At 39.6% G+C, this 23876-nt stretch overlaps 1 protein-coding gene across 1 annotated transcript; it reads left to right on the top strand.

The window, feature by feature from the left end:
• Nucleotides 1-1564: 1564 nt before the first annotated feature.
• Nucleotides 1565-23519, top strand: UBQLN1 (ubiquilin 1; the record flags this gene model as incomplete). Its single annotated transcript, XM_082012824.1, has 11 exons — nucleotides 1565-1720; nucleotides 10728-10879; nucleotides 13071-13186; nucleotides 14339-14601; nucleotides 15401-15559; nucleotides 16207-16450; nucleotides 16912-17054; nucleotides 18541-18624; nucleotides 21062-21177; nucleotides 21494-21662; nucleotides 23364-23519. 11 exons carry the CDS (start codon nucleotides 1565-1567, stop codon nucleotides 23517-23519), a joined length of 1758 nt encoding a protein of 585 aa, XP_081868950.1.
• Nucleotides 23520-23876: the final 357 nt, after the last annotated feature.

Here is a 23876-nt window from a genome sequence, read left to right as displayed (position 1 = left end):
AATTTTGTATCTGTGAGACAGGAAAATCACTCATATTTTGGGGGAACACCTAATTTGGTGATACTAGGTTTAAATACTGATTAAGTTTTTTTGGTCCAAGTTTGAGGAAAATCTGATTCCCAGCTATGGAATACTTCCACAGCAATACTACTTTTATAGTAGTAAATGTTTAGTATTTATTGCCCTTTAGCTAGTGCTGAGTAAGCAACTCAAAAGCAGCAGGTGTGACGTGGGGGCACTGGTGGATGAGAAGCTGGACATGAGCCGACAACGTACGCTCGCAGCCCAGAAGACCAACCCTATCTTGGGCTGCATCTAAAGAAGTGTGGCCAGTAGGTCGAGGGAGGGAATTCTGCCCCTGTGCTCCACTCTGATGAGACCCCACCTGGAGTCCTGCGTCCAGCTCTGGAGCCCTCAGCACAGAAAAGACATGGGCCTATTGGAGCGGGTCCAGAGGAGGCCACCAAAATGATCAGAGGGATGGAACACCTCTCCTGTGACAAAGGGCTGGGAGAGTTGGGGTTGTTCAGCCTGGAGAAGGCTCCAGGGAGACCTTACTGCAGACTTCCAGTACTTAAAGGAGGCTTAGAAGAAAGATGGGGACAGACTTGTTAGCAGGGCCTGTTGCAACAGCACAAGAGGTAATGGTTTTAAATTAAAAGAGGGTAGATTTAGACTGGACATAAGGAAGAAATTTTTTACAGTGAGGGTGGTGAAACCCTGGCACAGGTTGCCCAGAGAGGTGGTAGATGCCCCATCCCTGGAAACATTCCAGGTCTGGCTGGACGGGGCTGTGAGCAACCTGATCTAGTTGAGGATGTCCCTGCTCACTGCAGGGGGATTGGACTAGATGGCCTTTAAAGGTCCCTTCCAACCCAAACTATTCTATGGTTCTGTGATTCTACGATTTATTTCCTTGATGGAGCTTCACAAGATGTACCGAGAGAGTTTTCTGCCTTTTTCCAACACAAAACCCTTGCAGATCATGACAGGCTACTGTTAACGCTACACGTCGTCGCGTTACGGATTAGAGCTCCTGCCAACCGCAGCGGCGCGTCCGGCGTCCGCATTCCCAACTTTGGGAAGCTCCTAGTAACCCTCTCCATGTGTTCACCCGAAACTTCAAAGCACTGAGCGCCCTTGTAACTGAAAATTAATTTTTCGGTTTCCCTGTGGCAGTCTGACCAAGGGGCCGCGCCGCTTCCGGCGACCTGTAACGTCCCTCCCCAGCAGGCGAAGTGCGCGTGCCGGAGGCGGGACGTCCGCCGCAGGCGCAGGCTCCGTTCCACGATCCCAGCTCCTCCGCGTGCGCGGCCGGCGCATGCGCGCTGGGGTAGCCGAGGACGGGCGAGCCCACGCCCGGGCAGACTCCTCCCCTTTCTAGTAACTTCCCCGACGCGCGACGTCATAAGCGTGCGCCGCGCCGTAGCTGAGTAGGACTGTTTCCGTCTGCTGCAGCTGGAGCGGGTGCCGTGCGCTGCGAAGGGTTTTTCTGGAGCTGTGCGGCTGCAGCCGTCCAGGCCTCGCCTTGCTTCTCTTCGCCTTTTCTCGCCTTCCCCGCGCCATGTCGGAGAGCGCGGAGGGTCCCGCGGGGGATCAGAGCCCCCCGGATTCCCCCGCCCGGGGCTCCGCAGCCGAGCAGCGGATCATCAAAGTCACGGTGAAAACTCCCAAGGAGAAGGAGGAGTTCGCCATCTCCGAAACCAGCAGCATCCGGCAGGTGAGGGCCAGTGGGGCTCTCTGAGGCGGCTGGCGGGTCGGCGGACGAGGGGGTGGGAAGCGGGGGGCATGGCGGGAGTAGTCAAGCCGGGGTTAGGGCCCGGTGTCAGGGCCCGGTGTCGGCTGGCGTGCGGCCCGGGAGAAGAGCACAGGCCCGCGGTTCCCGCCTTCAGCGCTGCAGGGCGAGGGCCCTTCCCAGTGACAAAGCAGCTCCTGCTCGCTCGGGCTGCTCTGGGTGCTGTTGGGCGAGTACCAGGGTGATCCCGACTAGTAGGAGGTAGTAGGAGGCGGCTACTGACCTTTGAGGCTAGTAGGGGTAGTGAAGAAACCTTCTGCTTCATCTCGTCCTCCCCAGCTTCTCAGCTCCTTGTTGCAGTGCTGAGACCCGGCCCGGGAGGTGGATGTAGCTCATTTGCTGAGTGTGAGTTGTCCTGTGGAGCTGACTCAGTCTGAAAGTAGGAGGCTGGCTGGCAAGCTAGCATGACTATAGAAAACATGCAGTCACCTGCATCTCAGTGCTGTGTTGCCAGTGGTTATCTTGAGCTAAAACTGCCTTTAGGAACAGTGAGTAGGTCATGCAAAGGTGTCTTTATTTTAGGGAAGTGATGTCTTTAGACTGTTAACTTTGCAGTACAAATAAAGCTCACATTCTGCTTTACGTAAATGTGCTGGTTATTGATATGGTACTTAGTGTGGCAGTATTGTCAGATATCCCTGAGTTATTAGGGTCCTTTTTGTGTTCTTGTGAAAGTCTGTGCCCACTGGTGCCTTTGGCTCAGAAGAAGCAGTGACACCTACCGAATCATCGATGCTATTTCCTGCAACTCTTCTGTTTTTCTTTGAGGTTTTCCATGCAAGTATTAACTAGACCTTCATTTATTTAGATTAGAAAGCTACAAATCATAGAAAAGGTGTAATCAAAGTGTAAGGTAGAGGCTCTATAAAGCCAGAGTCTCCTGCTTGTGCAGAGTGTAGACATTGCTGTGCTAAAATACTCTAGAAAGTGAAGTTCTCTGAAGGAGACTCAGAGCTTACTTAATTTTCCATAGAATTTCTCTGAAATGCGCACTGAAATGCCTCTGAATGAGGCAACTCAGTTTGTCACATTTTTTTGGTATGGTTGGTAACTTCAGACCTCACTTAAGTTACACATGTGAGAGTGCCACAGCTGTCTAGGTACAGAGCTTGAAATCTTTCCTAATGGATGAGCTGAAAGATACTGTGTGGTTATCACAGGAGGATACAAAAGATGAAATAAAGGCTTCCAAGTGTAAATTGTAGTGCCAGCAGCTTGGCTGGAATATCAGACTCTTGCTTCACCTAGTTGCTGTGAAGGGACAAGATGCTGATACTTCTTTCAAGTTTTTCCCTGGGTCTGTTTTAGATTCAGGGTTTTTTATGTTGGCATTTGGTTTATAAGTAACCCAGACATAAGTTTTATTGAGGTCTTGTCTCCAGCTACTAGAGGGGTCAGACTACCACTCTCTTGTCTTCTGGCAGCTGCAGTATTGTACTCTATAGGCTACTCTCTCTGCAAGCTTAATCTAGGCATTTCTCCCAAAGGTAAAATGATTGTGTTTGCTTTTTGATGTTGTCCACTGCTTTCTCAGCAATCTCAGTCTGAAAGGAGTGTTTTTCACTTCTCTTCTCCATAGATTTGTGAGCAGTGTCAATACAGTTTTTGTAAAAATCTTTGCAGGTTTTGGTGTGTTTGTTTTCTTTTTTAAAGACAGATTCATATGCTAACCCAAGGATTGCATTTGTCCTGAAAAGCATGCTACAGTTTCGGTACTTCAGTAATTATAAACAGACTTACTTAAGATGTGAATTTTGTAATCTATTTGATATTTCACGTTTAAAACAATCTTGCTAATGCCAGTGTGGCTGCCAGGTTTTCAAATAAACAATTGCCTTTACAAAAAAATTAAATAGTTATACAACCTAGCAAGAATGAATTTCTGCTGAAAGCAGCCATGCAAGTTTAGGTAATTAATAGAACACACTGCTTAAAATGTCTTTGTTGCCCACAGGTATCTTAAACTGTCAGTGTGGTCTCTCTTGGAGCTGCTGTTAACAGTTTAGATCTGCAGTTTTATCTTGATTCCTGAGAAGTAAGATTGCCCATGTGGGTCAACCATTTGTTCGGAGTTTCAGACAATGTCATAGCTAGCACTAAAAAATGCACTGTCCTTGTAGTGTGACTAGTGTTGGCTGTTTCTCTTAAACTGTAAAAATTAGTTGTTGCTAGTAATAAGCATCAACAGTAGGTGTGCTGTTTCTAGACCCAGCCTTGAAAGTAGGTACATCTCAAATACAGAACAGGTTGAACATCTGTTTAAATGCATTTGGGATCAGCAAGTGGTTTGTTCTGCTGGCATAGGTGGGTCGGCAATGCCTGTCATATTTGCAAGATGAAAAAAAAACCCACACAACCCTAAAATCACAGCAAAATAAAACTCTTTCAGTTGTACGTTTCTGTAGCTAGTATTATGACTTAGTGAGTTGACTTGTTGCTTATTTGTTTGTAATCATTTCAGAATACTGCCAGAACAAAAATCTAGATTTTTAGGTGAATATTTTGTGTCATCGGGGCCAAATTTAGGGCTACATAAAGGATATTTGATGTTGCTCTGTTAATGTAAATCAGGTTTGCAACCATCCTAAGTCTAAAGAAGCTTTTTTCTTATGTTAGAAGACTTCAGCAACATAGGATTTGTTAATGCTGATTCTGTGTTGTGCAGCTAGCACAATGAGTATGCAGATTGGAATAGAAAATAACCTTCAAGTACAAAGCCACTCTGGGAGGTCAGTTGATTGTGAGTGCCACCCATCTGTCTTTTTTTCTGTGGAACCTATTTGATTGTGCTGAGCACAGTTTGGCTCCGTATCAGGACAAGGACCAAATAATTGCTTTCTTGACTGGCTATGATACTGATCTTGCTCTGTGCAAAGACTTCATGAATACATGGTGGTTAAAGATGAATACCAGTAAGTCTGCTGACTTTAGCTGACCCTGATGGTGCTGACACTTTAGCTCAGTAAAACTGTTTGTCTTTTGTCATCCGCCCCCCGGCCTCCCCCATCCCCTCATTGCTTTATTTTCTGAGTTCATGGCAATACAATCTCTGCAATTCCTTGATCAGCAGAGTTGATTTGACAATGTGTTTTGGTAAAGCCAGTATACAAAGAGAAAGTGCACCCGTGTTATGAACAACTCATGTCTTAATGTGTTAGTGAGGGACTTCAGTTGTTTGAGTGATGAGAAACCATTGACATGGAAAAATAGTTTTACTTTCATCATTTAGACTGTTTACACCAGAAGGGACTTTTTTAGAAGAATTAAAGCTTGATGAGACTTCACGGTGCGCTTCTTGTAAAGCCCAGTGTTGAAATTTGCAGAGTTCAGGAGTTATTGTAACTGGTTCACAGTTACTGTCCACAGGTGTCAACGCACACTGCAAGATACCAAGTTGTGCATTCTGTGAACATGACTACTCTGAAACAGAGTAACATGCCATGCTGTATATTTTTAACTGGTAGGCCAACAAAGAGTGGATATAGCAAATCTGCACTAATAATTTCAGAAGCTTGCAGACAATTATTGTCAATCCTGTGACTATCTGAAAATTTCAGAGTAATGTCCATCTGGAAAAGTTTGTGAAATTGAGTTTACTTCCACAGAAAACAGATTTGGGTCTTTTGCATTTTTTCTCCATTTTTATTTAACTTCAACCTTTTTATGGAATTTCTCTTCAGTGCAGAATACAGTTTTCAGTAATAGTGTATTTAACGCTTGTTAGTATGCTTTTAAAGTAAGTGAACACATAAATATTGTGCTTTCTGTGCTTACACTGACTTACAGATAAAAAACCTGACCTACTGAATTACACATGTAAATGTATACATTGTGTTGTGACTCTGCTTTTGTCAAGTGGAGACTTCATAAAATTGTAGTCTGTGATTACAACTTGAGTACAGTTTATGGTTGAAACTTTAAATCTGTAAATCAAGGGGTTCAGATTTGTGCCTGGTTCTTACAATCCCAGGCCTTGATCTGGGATTTTGATCTTGATCTACTTATCAAGATCAGACAGGTGTAAATGTTAGGGGCATGGTTGGATGATTTGGTAGTGGAGCATCTTTCCTGACTTATGTATGCTTTTAATATTTTATGTAATGTTTTACTTCATAAGAACACTTTAATTTCAATTCTTTAACTTAATCCAATTCTGTCTCAGTGTTTTTCTGTAGTCCCAGGATTACTGAAATGGTACAACCAAAAGAGGTTGAAACTATATAATGGAGTCCAGTTTGTTCTCTTCAGGATTGTGATTTAGCTTGCTGTTGCCATCTGTCCTAGTTTCAGCTGGGAGAGAGTTAGTTTTCTTCCTAACAGCTGGTATAGTGCTGTGTTTTGGATTTAGTGTGAGAATAATGTTAAGACACTGATGTCCTCAGCTGTTGCAAAATGGTTGTAGTGTTTGTAATAAGCTAAGGACTTCACCTGCCGAGGCTCTGCCAGCAGGCAGGTACACAAGCTGGGAGGGGGCACAGCCAGGACAGCTGACCCAAACTGGCCAAAATGTTATTCCCTACCATGTAACATGCTCAGTATATGAAACTGGAGTTGGGGGCAGAGGGGAGAATTGCTGCTTGGAGACCGGGCTGTCCATCACAGGGTGGTAAGCAATTGTTGCATTGTGCATCACTTGTTTTTGTATATTCCTTTATCAGTAATATTATAATTATTTCCTCTTTCCTTTCTATCTTATTAAACTGTTTTTATCTTAACCTGTGAGTTGTGTTTTTTCCTGATTCTCTAACCCATCCTACCTAGGGAGTGAGGGGTGAGTAAGCTCCTGAGTGGGTGCTCAGCTGCCAGCTGGGACTAAACTACAACAGCACCCAGGGCACCTGATTACATGAATTGTTTAGCATTAGGTTTTCTGTCGTCTCAGTGCATTGAAACACATCTGTGTGACTCTTTATGCAATAGACTCTGATTATTCATGTTTCTTAAGCTATTTTTTCTCATTTTAGAAACTTGAATAAAACTGTTTCAGAGCAATGGTAGATGGCTTAGTAGAATAAAAATCGTTAGAAGAAGGTATATTGACTTTCCTGACAGCTGGCTTAGATGTAACTCAAAAGTATCAGTTATTTAACCATGGTACTTATCAAGTGTTTTCTTATAAATGACTGGCAGATATAGTAAAATAAAATACCTCTTTAAATAACACTGTGAAGTGTCTTGTGCGCAGACACTCTTCTGCAGAGTCACAGTTCATTTTGATATTTCAATTTTTTAATCCTTTTAAAACTTTATCCATGTCCAATAGGGCCTTCCTTCCTCCTGTGATTTCCTGTGCGTTTGTTTTGCTAGCATCCCTCACCCTCAGTCATGGGTGTCACAACTTTGAAAGATTGTCCTGTGTACTGCTTAAAATTGCCAACATCAGAGAAGACCCTAATGAATAAACAGCTGTGATAGAGGTGTCATGGTAAGATATTCTACATATTTATTTTAGTCAGTCAGCTTCTCAATCTAGTGACTACAAACCTTGCCTATATAAGGAGGATCACTGCCTGGGAGTAAGGTTAAGTCAAAATCTTAAGAATTGGGGATTACATGGTGACATGAAGAAAAATGTGTTTGTTTAGACTTCTTGTTGATAGGGTTAATTGTTCCCTACCACTAACAGGTGAAAATGCACGTTAGTGTCTGTAGTCCACTCATGATTATGTTCTGTGTCACCTTAAATTTAAAACTTGCTCAAGTCCAACAATTTAAAGATGCTCACTTAGAAGGTCACATGAGCAGGAGTTATTCTATCAGCAGTTACTTGTATCTTGGTGTTTCCTCAAGGAAAGCAGATGCTGGCAAAGCTCCTCCCGGTTAAGTTGAAGGATAAGACATCTTATGATGTCTTGTGAAATAGAAAGTATAGGTTAGATTCTAAAAAAGGAGCTCTACTGCAAGAATCCCATTTTATACATGATCTTTTTATGGCCTTTTCCAGTCTTGATGACTTACTAGAGAACAGGCTAGTTCTGTTGCAAGTACAACACTTTCCAACAGTATATTGCAGAGTACTTTTTTGGAGAAGGGAAGTATTACTGACCATTTCTCCTAAGTCAAAGCGTGGAGTAGTGGAGTGACTTGCTGAAGGATGCCTGGAAGGGGTAGAACTGGCTAGAATACAAATCCTGAGCCCTTTCCACTAGGTTGCACTGCTGCAGTTTTCCTTTATGGGCTATTAGGCTTTTAAGTTCATCAAGAGTCTGAATTTGTTTCTTGAGATGAGTTTTCTATGAGTTTGGTTTAGTTGCAGAGATAATTTGGTTGTCGAGCTAGCATGCATCATTGGCAAGGGCACAGGAAGACAATAACTCATCGAGTCATGAAAGACAGAATAGGCTTATGTAAGAGCCTAATTTTGGGTGTGCTTTCTAGCTACACTTTATCTGCTGCAGACTGGGCTGTGGGACAAAAGTGCTTTCCTTCTTGAAACCTGAAGGTCTTGTCCCCCTTACTGTACAGTGTCCAAGAATTGTGCAATGAAACCCTGTTTTCACTGACTCACTTTAATTCACAGTCATAAGATTACCAGGTATGATTCACCAGGAAAGGACACCACAGTTGGCAGTGGTTGTATTGCCATGAGTGTGTTTGTTTCCTTATTTCTCGGTCAAGATGACCTGTAACCATTAATTCTGTTGTACAAAAGAAAGTGGGAGCTCATTAAAGTTAGCCTCTGTTGAAACTGCTGGATGTGGGTGTAAGAAACTAGAGTCTGGCTAATATGCTTAACTGTGTATGTTAATAGGAATGGCAGTTGAAAGTTTAGATGATCATGGGTGTGCTTTGAAACAGCAGTGCTGAACAAGGTAATGTGATTTGAAAATACTTCTTTGTAGTAGAACTGTTTGAGGGACTGCTGGCAGTGTGAACTGCAGTTCAGCCCTGTAGATAACAAACCTTTGCTTCTGTCTCATCCACTGCTGTGTTCAAAACAGTTCAGTGTGGGACGAGTCAGCAACTTCGTTTCTTTATTGTCATCTAGATAAAGTTGTAGCTTAGTATTTTCAGAGCAGTTGCAGGTTTTAGGGGCCTGTTTTCTGTTACTTTTCAGTGGGAATTGGATATTAATTCCCTGACGCCTCTTTCAGACTGTTACTGTAATTCAATTTTTAAATGTCTTAATAAGCCAAGGTTGAGAGGATTTGGGGAATTATTTTTCATTTGTTCTCTTTTTTTTTATTCCTTTTGCACAGCACTTTGTCATGTGAATGCATAGTAATGCTATTACAGTTGCTGTTTTTGATGCTATACAGTGAGTCAGCAAAAGCTGTCGAATCATTATATGGTGGTAACATGTCAAAGGGCGGTTTGCATGTTAAGATTTTTACTTTGCCTGGAACTTTTTACCAGGCCCTTCCTAGGCCAACTTGGCAGATGATCAGATGTTAATAGGTTAATGTTTAAAGTATGGATCTGCTCTGCAAAGTGATAGTGCTGAACAGTCTCTGTTTTAGTCAGCTGTTCTACTTCATGTGTATTCAGACATTTGCTTTGTTTAGTGACAAAATGTTTACTTTAACTAGCTCAGGTACAAATATGCATTTGTTCAGCACTGGGCATCAACACTGTGGTGTCCACCCATACCTTGTAAAAACCTTCAGACGCAATTAAGTTGAGCAGGTGTAATAGAAGTCCTACCTTGCTTCATGGAACTTTTCTTTGTATTAACATAGAACAAAGAAACTGATTTTTTTTTTTTTTAGCAGAGTATTGGGCTGAGTTCCTTAAAGTTGTGTGAATATGAAGATATTTGGCATGGAAATTTAGAGTGTAAACAAGAAGCGCTGGTGTGCTGCTAAAAGAAGTGAGAGTTGTCAATGTGAAAAATTGCTCTGTTCCTGCCCTTTAAAAAAAAGTTCACAAACAAGTTAACTTGAGGTAAAATGGTAATGTGGGCAAGGTGCTTCAGCAACACTAGCTTTAGATTTGCTGTAATTAGTGTCAAATCTACAAGTTGCCATGCTTTGAGCAGGCTGTGACCTTGAATTAATTCACTCCGGTTAAGAATGCTTTCTCCTTTCCTCCCTAGGGAAACCAGGCCTCTGTCTAGATATAGTCTTGTGTTGCAGTCTGATTCCCATTGTACTTTCCACTGATTCATCTAACAATTATGTCTAAAATTGACATAATTTTACATCATTTTTACTGTATTCAGTTGCTAGAGGAGTACCATGAACTAGTTTCTGTGAATATGCTAGGTGTGAAAATGCTATGTGAAACATTCTTTATTTTTCACAACTTCAAGTCTTTTTCTGTGCTTTTTCTACTTGCTTTGTATGTGCAAACCCACTTCATGTAGCTATGTCATGCATTGAATGAGAAAGGAGAGCAACCTGAGAGGTCACTATAGCTTGTGTGGAAAGGGATGGTATTTTTGATACTTGGAAGGCAACAAAAATACATGTGAAAAGAGAGAATGCTTCCAGGAAAAAATGTAGACAGATTTATTGAATTGTGACATTGCATCCTCAGTCTTTCAGCACTGAATGGCTTCAGTGGGGTGTGTGTATATTTAGTTTTGTATACTTACTAGTATATAATTATATACATACTTTACAGTGTGTGTATATGCAAGTAGTATATATAGTAGGATGTATTTATTGTCATGGATGCATGCCTGATTGGAGCCACAGTAGCCTTTAAGTGAATTAGATTTTTGTTATTGCTAGTTATATAACTAGTGCTCTAGATGTGGAACTCTTCTGATTTTTATTGTGTGGCAAAGAAATAACTAGTTCACATCTTCCCATGGATGAAAAAAGTTGAAAAAACTTTATGCAATCTAGAAATACTTTATTACCCCACTTGCACTGCACGTTCCACTTTAAATAAATTAAATGTGAGCAAAACAGCTTGTCCTTAAATCACTAAAAAAATTATAGTTCAGTATTCAGTTACATAAATGTATAATAACTTTTTTGTTTAGTTCAAGGAAGAAATCTCTAAGCGTTTCAAGTCCCACACTGATCAGCTTGTGTTGATATTTGCTGGAAAAATTTTAAAAGATCAAGATACTTTGACTCAGCATGGAATTCATGATGGACTCACTGTTCACCTGGTTATCAAAACACAAAACAGGTAACCTCACTGAATGAATTTCTATTTGCCTCTCAGGAGTAAAAATACTCTGAATTCCTAATGTGACAGCTTTCTGTTGGGCAAACCTGGATTTGAGTAAATAACTTCAGCTCCTTAGTCACAGCTGGTACAGAGTAACATTCTGAAGTTATGGTGCTCTTCGGTTTATTTTAATTGTATTACTGCATTTTAATTGGATTAATGTTTCTAAATACAAGTCTCTTGCTTTTTTGTTATTTAACTTTTTGGTTTTAGTGCTGAGTGGTGGCTGTGTTTTTGCTCCATAGTTCTTAGCATCAGCTCTTACTGTCCATAAAGATATGTTGCGCAGCTTTTTTCACATGCGAAAACTTCTAGTGAATCCTTACTCACTGTTTTGATAACACAAGGAAAGAAAACTTTTGAGAGGATTGTTGTAGTGCAACTGATTTATCTGGCTGAAAGAAAGACTTGGATTTTAAGATTTTTTTTGTTTGTTTTGGTGAAGCAACTTTCAAAATGATGATGAGAAAGTTGCATCTGTTGAGCTATGTCACCTGCCTGTTACTTCCTGGAAGAAGGAAAAGGCTCAACTAAAAATCCTTTCATCAAGTAGAGTAATGTATCCCGTAAGTGAATGTAGCTTACTTAGTTAATAACGTGTTTGTTGTTCTAGACTGAAAGTGTTCTTGCTCTTCTACTTAGTCTTTCCTGTTTGCGGTGAGGATCTCCTCTTGTGGGAAAATGTCAGATAATAAAGAAAAGAGCATGGAACTCAAGAAAGAAAAGAAATATGCTTTGCCTTTCCAGGCCTCACCAAATCAAAGGCCTGTTAGTAACATTAGTATTAAATTTAGGCATCTGTTGACATTAGTAGCATTAGCATTAAATTTAGACACCTGTTGAAATTTATGTCTTCAGTTGCATGCTTGCATCCTGGCAGGACTATCTTCTCTGTCCTTGAGTCCTATCTCCGTCAAAACATTTTTGTTTGCACTGACAGAGGTCTCCCCTGCCCTGCCCTGTGCCTCCCTAGCCTGAAATTTAGGCCTGATAGCCATCCTAGTCTCATACACATTGTTAACTAATATTGCAATTTTAGCGTTGCAATGCATCTTAAACTAGTATTCTGCTGTTGTCATTTTGCCTGCAGTCTTGAGTGTGGCAGAAAGGCTTCGTAAGTAGCGACAGCAGGATGCTTTTGACTTGTACAGTCTTCAGAGTGTTCATAGATTGGACCTAACTGTATGTACTGAAATACCAGTGCCTGTCTTTTGTACCTTCTTGTATTTTGCCTTTAGCCAAAGGAGTATCCATGCACAATGCCACATTTATTGTTTTGGGGAAATTTTTGGTATCCCTGTAGCAGTCCTATCAGCATTGCAATCCATGTCTTCTCTCTCTCACCATTTTTGAATAATTTTAGAAGTGTGTATTACCATTAATCCTGTCTCGGGCAAGGAAATACAAACAAAAAACTGCAGACCCTTTGCACTTATCTACCCTGTCTTCAAATGAGGCATTAATATTCTCACCTACTAGCTTTGCTCGAATAAACTGAAAATATGCTCCTAAGACCTGCTAAAGAGAATTCCCAGCACAATGAAGATCACATTTGAGAAGGTGTAACATTGTCCTGAACCAATATATTCTTGGGCAGCCTTTAGTGCCAGTGCTAAATTATGCTGGCTTCATTTAACTATGGTTTTACCCTGTTCTTGAAGTCTTAAAGGTTATTGAGATTCTGATACTTGTCTTATTTCATTAGAAGACATTAACTGAATTTCACATTCAGTAAGGCATCCTATTAAAGATGTGGCATGAAATAAATCTGATGTTAAATCTCGCGAGGCTTCATTTCTTTACGCTCCAGGCATGTAATCAGTAATATTTGAGTATAGTGGAATAAGGCAAGAATCCTTAAAACAAGGTAAGGACAGGGGAAACAATTCATTGCTGGGCATCCCAGGAACAAGATGAGAAGGTGGTAGTAGCTTGCCGTGGTGCCCATCCATTTTCTTAATATTTTAAACTACTGTTCTGAAAAACTGATGGCATTACAGATGTCTCAGATTTGTTACAGGAAGCCATCTAGAGAGAATAGTGTGATTTTTGAGAAAGAATCTTAACTTACATTTTGATTCTCAAGTATGACACTATGCCTGTATTTAAAGGCATTATTTAAATTTGCTTTTTAAACTTGCTTTTTTAGATCACAAGACCACCCAGCTCAACAAGCAAACACGACTGGGAATACTGCTAGTGCATCAACATCAAGTAGTAGTACCTCAACACCAGCTTCAACAAATAGTAACCCTCTTGGATTGGGTAAGAATATTTGTTAGGTAGCATGGTGGGTGTCTTCTCTTGGATTCAGGTAATTGTTCCTGAAGTTTTATTCTAACATAGACAGCACTTTAAAAACCCCAAACAAACATACCACCCAAAAAACTCTATTACAAGTATCTATGGTATTGGTTGTAGAAGGTTTCTGATCAGTAAGTTATGAGGGAAAAGTTGTTTCCTTAATTTTATATGCAGAACTTCAGAGTTGTGCTGTTTCATCTTCAGTAGTAAGGTGCCAATAATGTTATGTTCTAGCACTGCGTGTAACGAAACTCCTTCCAGTGTCCTTGTGCTCCTTAAAAGTGCATCTGAATTGCTGTGAGAAAGGTATTGATGAAGTTGGGCCTGTAACATGAAGATAAGATCTGAAACAGGAAAAAAACGCTGCTACTCTTAAAATTCAGTATTTCTCAGGTTCCAGGTCTGATAGCATGATCAGTCTTCTCTTTCACAAATACAGAGGCTGCAGTCTGACTTAAATACTATTATCATAACCACAGTGGAGTTTTTGGTTCATTCTTTTTCATCTCATTGGCTTTTGTGGGATGGGGGAGAAGTAGAATTGGAAAGCTAACCATAGTAAGCAATTGCTTTTTTAGGTGTAAACAGTTCTTCAAACTGACTAGTACCTTCTGCAAAGTTTTGTTTGGACTCAGCAAAGGAGGGGAACTCAAAGCGTAATTAGTTCTTGGTGCATTAATAAGAAGAGCAGCTCTACTTTTAATTAGAATAGGGAAGGAGAGTCATATTGGAAGATCTCTCTTGGTTATAGTCTAACCAAGAGGAGACAGATAATTACTATAAATGCATTGGAAAGTGTTGGGGGTGGAGGGAACCTAAGACCCCAAACCTCAAACGTCCATTGTGCCTTAGCTGTGGAAAATGAACAGAAAAGCTTTTAGAATTGTAACAAGTTATAGTTCAGATGCAGTTTGGATTTTTAGTTCTGTGTCTTGTTGTTTAAAGAAGCAAACTTTTAGTGGATAACTCCTTGATAGCCTTGCAATGATGGAGTTTTCATTATTTTGAAGTGTAAGATATGTTCAAGTATTTTGTATTTAGAAAGAACCTGGATGTGTTTAGAAGTATACTAGAAGCAGAAAGTTCAATTATATTTTTTTCCTCCTCTTGAAGGTGGCCTTGGAGGTTTGGCAGGTCTGAGTAGCCTGGGCTTAAATACATCAAACTTTTCAGAGTTGCAAAGTCAGATGCAACGGCAACTTATGTCCAACCCAGAAATGATGGTTCAGATAATGGAAAATCCATTTGTTCAGAGCATGCTTTCAAATCCTGACCTGATGAGGCAGTTAATTATGGCTAACCCTCAAATGCAGCAACTGATACAGAGAAATCCAGAAATCAGTCACATGCTGAATAATCCAGATATAATGAGACAGGTATGTAGAACAATCTCTGTAAGTTCATGACCTTTGATTATACTGTAACTGTGAACAACAGAGCAGGAATTGGACATGCTTAGTTGAGTGCTTAAACATTCTTGAAGTATTTAGGCTTGCTAGAAAATCCATAAAAGGTTGCTGTAGGCAACTGATTTTGTATTTCTAGTTGTTAATGTCTGAATTCAGAAAATCTGCAGCATAGTTTTGAAAGACACTGAAGACTCTGTAATCATGTCTTCTGAGGTTACAGTTGGATGTCCCTGTGTGCACTTGGAATCTTCTATTGTCTAGCCAACAATGACTTTACCAAAAGTAGTAATTCTCCAAAATACTACGCATTTTCATTTTATCTAATTGTGGGTACTTCTGAGTGCTTTTAAAAATACATGGTATGTAAGGTATGCTGTGGGGCAGAAAGTTTAAAAAACCAAATGGATACTTTTGAAAATGTAGGTATTTATTTTTGAAGTTGATATTATAGGCTGCCTGCTGTAACAATGTTAGAAATGGTAGGAGTATATTGTGTTGAAAAGATGAAGAAAGAAAAGAATAGTTCATTAAAGGTTTTCCTTCTGTTTAGCAAGTGCTTCCATACCCAGCCAGCACAGTGATGGTTGTGGTACAATGCTGGCTAAATATCTAATTCAGTCAACTCCCAGTAAGCTGACATCTTGATTTGACTTCAGTCACAATGTGAAACTGGGTTAGACATGGTAACTGAGATACTGCCAGATGCTGATGTTTTTGTTTTAGATGGATTTCTTATTAATACAGATTAAACATTCCACTTTCCTAGACACTAGAACTTGCTAGAAACCCTGCAATGATGCAGGAAATGATGCGAAACCAAGATCGAGCCATGAGTAACCTTGAAAGTATACCCGGTGGATACAATGCATTGCGACGTATGTACACAGATATCCAGGAGCCAATGTTGAATGCAGCACAGGAACAGGTGAGAAAAGATTGCAAATGCCACTGAAAGTAAATGCTTTGTTTAAAATAAAAGCATGTAAGTAATATGAATTTCCAAATACGTATTTGACAAAATATTTCTTGAAGCTTGAAGTCACTATGTGGCCTCTTATTCTTGAGAGGAAAGATCTTTAAAAATTCTGTGCTCTTCTAAACTTGAAGAATACAGATATCACTTTGTGTTTGAGAAGCTATTTTAAAGTTAAGGAATTTATGTATTACTTAAATTTGAAATTCTTTAATTCTTTGCCTTAAAATTCTGAGGTCCAGGAAATTTTTTTAAGGGTGTGTTCAGTAACTTGGAACCTACGATGGGGACGAAGAAGCTTTGAACTTGGAAACCAATGTAAGATACAATCTTACTGTGATCAAAATACTAGTGTAGTGTCAACACTGCTTTGAAAAAGAAATATGATTTAACTTTTTTGGAGGTGCTCGTATCTCTCAATGTTGGCATCTTTTCAGAATATTCACAGTGAATTACTCCAGGATGGTAAGCATAACTTATCAAGAGCCACCAGTGTTTATCTTCATGTGTAATTTTGGAAAGGTAACTTGCTATTTCTAGCAGACTTAAAAACAGTTGGCTTTAGTAGATGATACATGTTTGTTTTCCTTCCTCTGTAGTTTGGAGGCAACCCATTTGCTTCGTTAGTAAGCAATGCATCAACAGGTGGGGACAGTCAGCCATCTCGTACAGAAAATAGAGATCCTCTACCAAATCCCTGGGCTCCTCAGTCCAGCTCGCAGACTTCCACAACAAGTACAAGCACCAGTGATGAGAGCCATGGCAGTAGTAGTGCTGGACATAGCACCTCTGGAAGTACAGGGCAGAGCTCAACTGTACCAAACTTGGGACCTGGACTAGGAGGTGTGTATGTTATTGCAATTGTATATATTTGTGCATACTTGGGTGTTTGCTGAGAGTATTTGAGTTAAAGTTTTTATTGCTATTTGCTTTCATAGAACATTTGACAAGTAGCAAAGTCCTCTGTAAAAAAACAAACATGAAAAGTAAACTGAGTGATTATAGTACTTGTGTATTGCCTTAAAGGTAGGGAATCTCTAGATAAAAGATGGTATTTTTCCTGTTTGGCAGCAAAGGTGAAAACAGCTAATAATGTGTATATACTTAGTGGGACTGCTTGTTGGATGCAGCCTCTGCCTTAAATTTTAGGGTAGATGCGTCTGTGTAAGCAGAACCTCATTGAGGTGTATTTCAGGGACTAAAACTTTCAGGAACCAAGTGGTTATATCCTAGTTTTTGATAGACTAATTTGTCGTCTGATAGTCAGGATTTTTACTAAAGTGGCCTTTTGCTTTTTTTTTAAGCTGGTATGTTCAACACACCAGGAATGCAGAGCTTATTACAGCAGATAACAGAAAACCCACAACTTATGCAGAATATGTTGTCTGCACCCTATATGAGAAGCATGATGCAGTCATTAAGTCAGAATCCTGATCTTGCAGCACAGGTAAATGCGTTTGGTGTAGTAATGTATTGTGTGCATTGAAGTAAAGAGCTGAATCTGTGATACAGTTAAATTTTCACTTGTGCCAACATCTCAATTGTCTGTAGTGAATGGCACAGTTTTTCATGTTAATGCCTAACTCCCTGAAATTACTACCTACTTACATTTAACAATTTGTTGCCAGGAGCTTCCTTAATTTGTAGTTGGATGTCATGCCAGGCATGCTTCTAAAATAGCTTGTAAGTTTGTGTATGTTTTGTACAGCCCTAAACTTGTGACCCAGCATGAGAACGAGTTAGACAAAGCAGATGCTTTGGTTGTCCTGGTTTCAGCTGGGATAGTTATTTTCTTCCTGATAGCTGGTATAGTGCTGTGTTCTGGATTTGGACTGAAAATAATGTTGATAAGATACTGGTGGCTTTAGTTGTTGCTAAGCAGTCAAGGGCTGCTCAGCTTCTCATGCTGGCCTGCCAGCAAGAAGCCAGGGGGTGGACAGGAAGCTGAGGTGGGGCAAACAGCCAGGACAGCTGACCCAGACTGGCCAAAGGGGTCTTCCATACCATATGATGCTATGCTTAGTATAGAAACTGGGGGAGTTGGCTGGGAAGGTGCTGCAGCTTGGGAACTAACTGGGCATCAGTCAGCAGGTGGTGAGCAATTGTGCTGTGCATCACTTGGGTTTTTTATATTCTTTTATTATTATTCCTTTTTTCTGTCCTATTAAACTGTCTTTATCTCAACCCACAAGTTTTACCTGTTTTTTTTTATTCTTTACCCCATCCCACTCACCCTTTGGAGGTGAGCAAATGGCTGTGTGGTTATTTTAGCTACCTGCTGGGTTAAACCACAACAGTTGTAAATTAAGGTAGAACTCCAAGTAAATAAATACCTCCATGAGCTTGGGAGGAGAGAAGGCAGGGAATTTGGTGCCATATCTAGGCATTATTCTGGCTTTAACTTCTCTTTGTGACCCATGCTCACTGCAAAAGTGCAGATGCTGCTTTATGAATGGTATTGTAGAACTGCTTTCAGATGTTGTTTAAAGCAGTAATATCCAAATCCTGAACGGAGATTAAAAAAGTTGTCTTTTCTATATTAAATGCTTACTTGGAAAATATCCCTGATTTCAGGTGATGTTTACAGGGAAACTGTCACTTAAATCTGCAGTGGAGGTTGAGCAGAAAAGGATTTTCTTGTAATATAAATTAGGTTATCTTGGCAAGTATCTGGCAATTCATTCAGTTAAAAGATAAAAAAAATGACAAACAAAACCAAAACAACAACAAACCAAAAAAAAAACCCCAACCAAACAAAAAGGCCCTGCAATATGTTCAGGCTGGTGGTTCCTAAGTTTTGGCCAAAGGAGGAGGAGATGATTGTTACTCTGTGAGGGTATTTACATAGTCTATTACCATGTAAGTAGTTGTCTTTAAAACCCCCTGTGGTTTTTACTGCTTGATCTTTGAAGTTAAATATTTTTGTCCTATAGATGATGTTGAATAATCCTTTATTTGCTGGAAATCCTCAACTTCAGGAACAAATAAGACAACAACTTCCTACTTACCTTCAGCAAGTAAGATGAGATACTAGCTGTTAATAAATGTCTGCAAGTCAATCAGCAATATTTTCAATAAACTGGTGTCTTTGATTTGGCTAAAAGGTAGATTCTGTAATATATTCTCATTAGCTTTAGAAGCAAGTTAGGTTGTCCCTTGCTAATTCTTGCTTAACTTTTGAAAGGAATGGAGACATTAAACCTGACTTTTAGTGGCTGTTGTGCTAGCCACAGACAAAAGCCACTTAGATTTGCTCTTGCTGCTTTGCTTAAAAGCAATAATTGTTCCTACTGTGCACCAGCCAGAGAACAGCTGTTGGCAACATGATTTGTTTCACAAATTAAACACTAGTACTTTCCCCTCTACTAGAATAAAGTTTCACTATGCATGTCTTGTACCTCTTCAGACCTGCCTTTAAGTATTTGGGTAGAGAGATCTTACAGCATCCCATGAAAGACCCAAGTCATTACCTTATTCAAAAGAAGTGGGTTCTCAAGTTTTTCGCCTGTAAAGACTACTCTGCCACCATCTTCCCCTCTTAACAACATTGTGCTTGCAGCCGAAGTATCTGCTTGGTATTAGCTGCCATAGTGTGTAGTAGTACTGTGTTCCCTTGCAAATCAGAGTAAATGTGTGTTGCCAAGATCTGATTGTACACAGGCAGTTTTGGGTAACAATACTTAACACATAAATAAATTACAGTAGTAAGTTCAGTGTTTGGAAGAAACTTTAAATTGTTTCAACTACATGAATGGCTGTAGTTTTTCATAATGCCACTGCTTTGTGATCACCTGGTATCTGAAGAGCTAGTACCACATGTATGTTCTGAAATCTGTGAATAAATGGCAATTAATGAAAACACACTTCTGTTTCCTTAAGGTATCTCCTCTCAGCATCACCTTCTGTCATCATCACCTTGGGGTTTATGTGCACAGCTAGTTCTCTGTTGTATTCACTGTGTTAGCACAGGTGATCAGCAACGTTAGCTGATGAAGTGGAGAAATAAATGGGTATTCTCAGAATGTTGACAATATTGCAGCTCATACTTCCTTGCTTAGCTACTAGCATTTACATTATGGGATTGGGTGAGAGGAACCATGTCATGTTCTTCCATGTAATGGAAGGCATCTTTTGCAGTAAAGGGCAATTGCCCAACATAACTAGGAAAACTATGAGCTACTCCATCTGCGGCTTTTATACAAGTCTTAACAGCAATTGCTGCTACTTAATAGCTGGAATTAATAACATTAGAGGCAATGTCCAGGTCACCTAAGTGCTCAGAGTTGTTGGGCCACTATTTGTGTAAAAACAACTCCAAATATCAGACAGTAAGTAGTGACTTAAATATTTTCTTAAAGTAACTGCAGCAGCCTTCTTTGGAGAACCCAGTATTTTTTCCTATTTAAAATTTGGGTAAACTTTGCCAGCTGTATATTTACTTATTCTCTGACTTTTAGTTATCAGGAAGATAAAAATCCAAGAGATTAATAGAGAATATTAACAACTTGCTGTACTTGAGTCTCGTTATGCACCCATATTCCAGACTAGTGCTTTGTATCCTATTCTGCTCTGCCCAGAGGAAGTTTGACCTTAGTCTGTGTACTTCTATGGTAATCAAAAACATTTTTCTAGCAGAAGGAATGTGGTCTACTTTCCAAGTGAAGGCTGCTAAGATTAATAAGACTGTCTGCTATTTGTAATAGATTTGGCTACCTAGACTCTTGTCACTTGTGACTGAAATGCATTGCTTTTCACTTACCTGTAGCATCTCTAAGCAAAGGTGGACATAAACCGTGAGTTTTAGTTTTGTATCTAAAACAGTCAGGTTTCTGGACATCTAATTTCAGAAGTGAAAATTATATACTTTTTAAATTATCTGTGGATGTGAAAGCCAGTTTTTTGAAGTAGCAGTAGAGTATGAGCCCTTGAACATTATACATTTGTTTGCTAGTATGTTTTGCAGTGTATTTGTTGCATTTCCCAAGGCTGTGAGGGCACTACAGGTATGAAAACATGCACAAATAGTCATGCTTAAGCTGCTGTGGTCTGAATTTAGATAAGAAAACGAAATACTGTGTAACTTTTTCTTAGATATCTATTGGTCAAGTTTCATTGTGTTCTGCATTGTTGCTTACCAGTTGTCTGATATAAGAGACTAATTCTAGAATGATGTTGGACTAATACAGTCCTATGGCTTTGAAAGATGATGAGGTAATGAAAAATACTTTTCCTTGTGTATTTCTCATTTGAAAGGCTCTGTTCACATCTAGAGGGTTCATTGGTCACCTCCTATGAAAGTTTTTTCAAAAAAAGAAAAATACCCAAAGGATTTTGTATAAATATTCAAATTTAAAGTTGAAAAACAAGTCCTGAAATTATGTTGGATTCTGTAAAATGTCTAGTGATAAACTCTTAATCATATGGATATGTTCAAAGTTAATCTCCTTTTCTTAGATGCAGAATCCTGACACATTATCAGCTATGTCAAACCCAAGAGCAATGCAGGCTTTGCTACAGATTCAGCAGGGCTTGCAAACACTAGCAAGAGAAGCACCGGGGCTTATACCAGGGTAAGAATCAGCCTTACAAATTTAGACAAGACCTTTCCTCTTGTGTTATGTTGTTCATTCTTTTTACTTATAAAAACTGGGTAAATATCTATTAGACTCCTCCTCCTGCCTCTTTTTAGTTTAACTAAACTTGTTTTAGAATCTGCCACATTTTTGCTTGCTGTGCACTTAACAGTCATGACTGGTCTTTGTCATAGTACTTTACTTAAATTGTCATCCACTCTTTGGCAGGATTTTTGCTCGGTAATTAAATCAGAAGAGACAAGCTAGTATTTATTATTCAAGGTGTGTATTTCTTTTCCTGTCTTTTATGCAGATTTAGTCCTGGTTTAGGTGGATTGGGAAGCACTGGAGCTCCTCCAAGGTCTACTCTACCTAGTTCTGTTCCCAGTGAAAATACAAGTCCAGCATCAGGAACTGCTGAACCTGGTCACCAGCAATTTGTCCAGCAAATGTTGCAGGCACTTGCTGGTGCAAATGCTCAGGTAAAATGCATCACTCTATTCTAGATTTTTTTTTAAATTCTGACTATATTTTTTCATTGTAAACCATTAGAAAGGAGGCTGATAGGGAGAGCTCTGTGGATACTTCTGGTTAAAGGGGAGCAGAGGAGGCCTAAAAGTGCAAAAATTCAGATTTGAGTAAAAGTGTCCTCTGAACAGTTCATTGAATTTCTGAAATGCTTGGAAAGATTGAGGCAAGCTGAGGTGATAAAGTTCACTCACAAGTGAAGTGTGAGCTCAGGCAAGAGAAAAGCTTAAGCATATTGAACACCATTACTGCTATGCTTTTTGTCTGTATCGCTGGTTGTTACCTCTAGCCATGTCTAAGCCTCTGCCCCACACTTTAGGAATAGCCACGCTCTGGTTATTTGGATTCTGAATTTGTTGTGTGGCTTCACTAATGTCCTGCAGGTCCAGACTGCAAGGCATTTTTGTTAACATCCTGAGTCGGGTTAAGGGTTTCCAGAGAGCTGCAGAAGTCAAGCAAAGGTGGCAGCTTTGCCAGTAGCTGTGGGGTGGCGAGCAAGACCAGCTTTAAAGGAGACATGCTGTTACTCTGGAGTGCTGTGTGAAACGGCGCCTTTACACTGTGGTATGTACCCACGGTGTAATGGCAGTGGAAAGGGCAGTCCTGCTTTTTCCTCCTCTGCTGCCATGGAGTGAGTTAATTCAGTTTGCTGATGTGACAGACTTTTTTCTCTTTTTATCTAACCATGAGAAAGTGTTGGCCAGTGTCAATGTAGGAAACCATATTCTCATAAGTTTTCACTTATCATGCTGTCAAATCTTACACTACTCAGTCAACATTCAGTTTAGTTTTGCTTGGGGGAAGCAGGTGGGGGCAGTTCTTGAAGTTCAGGTTATGTCTTTATATTGGATTGGAACCATATGCAGATTTTAAATACTGGTATAATTTCTTGATGTATGAAACTGTTGAATTGGAACAGAATGAAAGTTTTCAGTAGCTGCACAAATTTTGTGTTGGCATCTAAATTGACTCATTGATTTCAAAAAGTGACTTCTCATTATTACTCCAGCATTATTATTTTCCTGTAATTGTTCTGATTCAAAAATGCCTCTGAACTGAAGATTATACCAATGAAATCATGCAGAATTTTGCCATGAGTTTGTGTGAGCGGGATCATCCCATAAAGCACAGCTGTCAGTATGCCTTAGACTGAAGCTTTCTAACAATTAGAATCTTGGTAATTTTAGTCAACAAATACTTGGAGCAGTAAAAAAGAGGTGATTTTTCTGTCAAGGGAAAAAAAAGCCTATGATGTGCACCACTGCTGACAGCGACATCATAATCCTTGCTGTTCCCCATTACTAGGTTGAACTCTGTTAAATTTTTAAAAAAACTATACATATATCTTTAAGAAACTGTTCATGGGACATAAATTTTCCCAATTTATTTTTAATCTTTTTTTATCAAACAAGCAGCTTTTCCTGTAGTTCAAGACTGTCATGCAAGTGTAGATACTCTTACAATTTGAAGCTGCTCTGACTTGTTAAAAACGCTTCAATTCAGAATTGAATTTATGTCATAGCATAGTTTTAGGATCTTGAAAAAGATGCAGTCAGAAATCAGTAAACACAGGGAGTGGTGCAGAAGCACCAATATTTAAATCCTGTACTTTGCTAAATGTCTTATGCTTTTATAGCTTGAAATTTTGTTCTTAGCAGTTACAAAATCCAGAAGTTCGATTTCAGCAACAACTGGAGCAGCTGAGTGCAATGGGCTTTCTGAACCATGAAGCAAACTTGCAAGCACTAATAGCAACAGGAGGAGACATCAATGCAGCTATTGAAAGGCTGCTTGGCTCTCAGCCTTCATAGCAGTGTTTCTTTAACTTGAAAAAATGTAATTTATTTTTGATAACAGCTCTTAAATCTTTAAAATATTTGCTTTATTTCATTCTGACTCTTGGGATTGTCATGTTATAACTAAAATTGGTCTGATGCATTTTAAGGTGGAGTGCAGTAGTTTTCTTCAAACAGTGGGAATCAATGCATTTTCACTCTGCTGCATGTACCACACTTACCTTGTTCTGCATTATTTGTGATTTTTTTTTTAAAACAGTATCAGCTTTCACAGCTGGGTAAAGAGGTTTTGTCTGACCTACAACTGTTCAATGTATTTACTACCTAAATTGCCACTGAAGGCTAATGTTTATGTAGAATACAAATTAAAAA

The sequence above is a fragment of the Phaethon aethereus genome (assembly GCF_964289735.1).
Source record: "Phaethon aethereus genome assembly, chromosome: Z".
NCBI lineage: Eukaryota > Metazoa > Chordata > Aves > Phaethontiformes > Phaethontidae > Phaethon > Phaethon aethereus.
The sequence above is the reverse complement of the archived record's forward strand: the minus strand, read 5'-3'. Positions and strand labels throughout refer to the sequence as shown.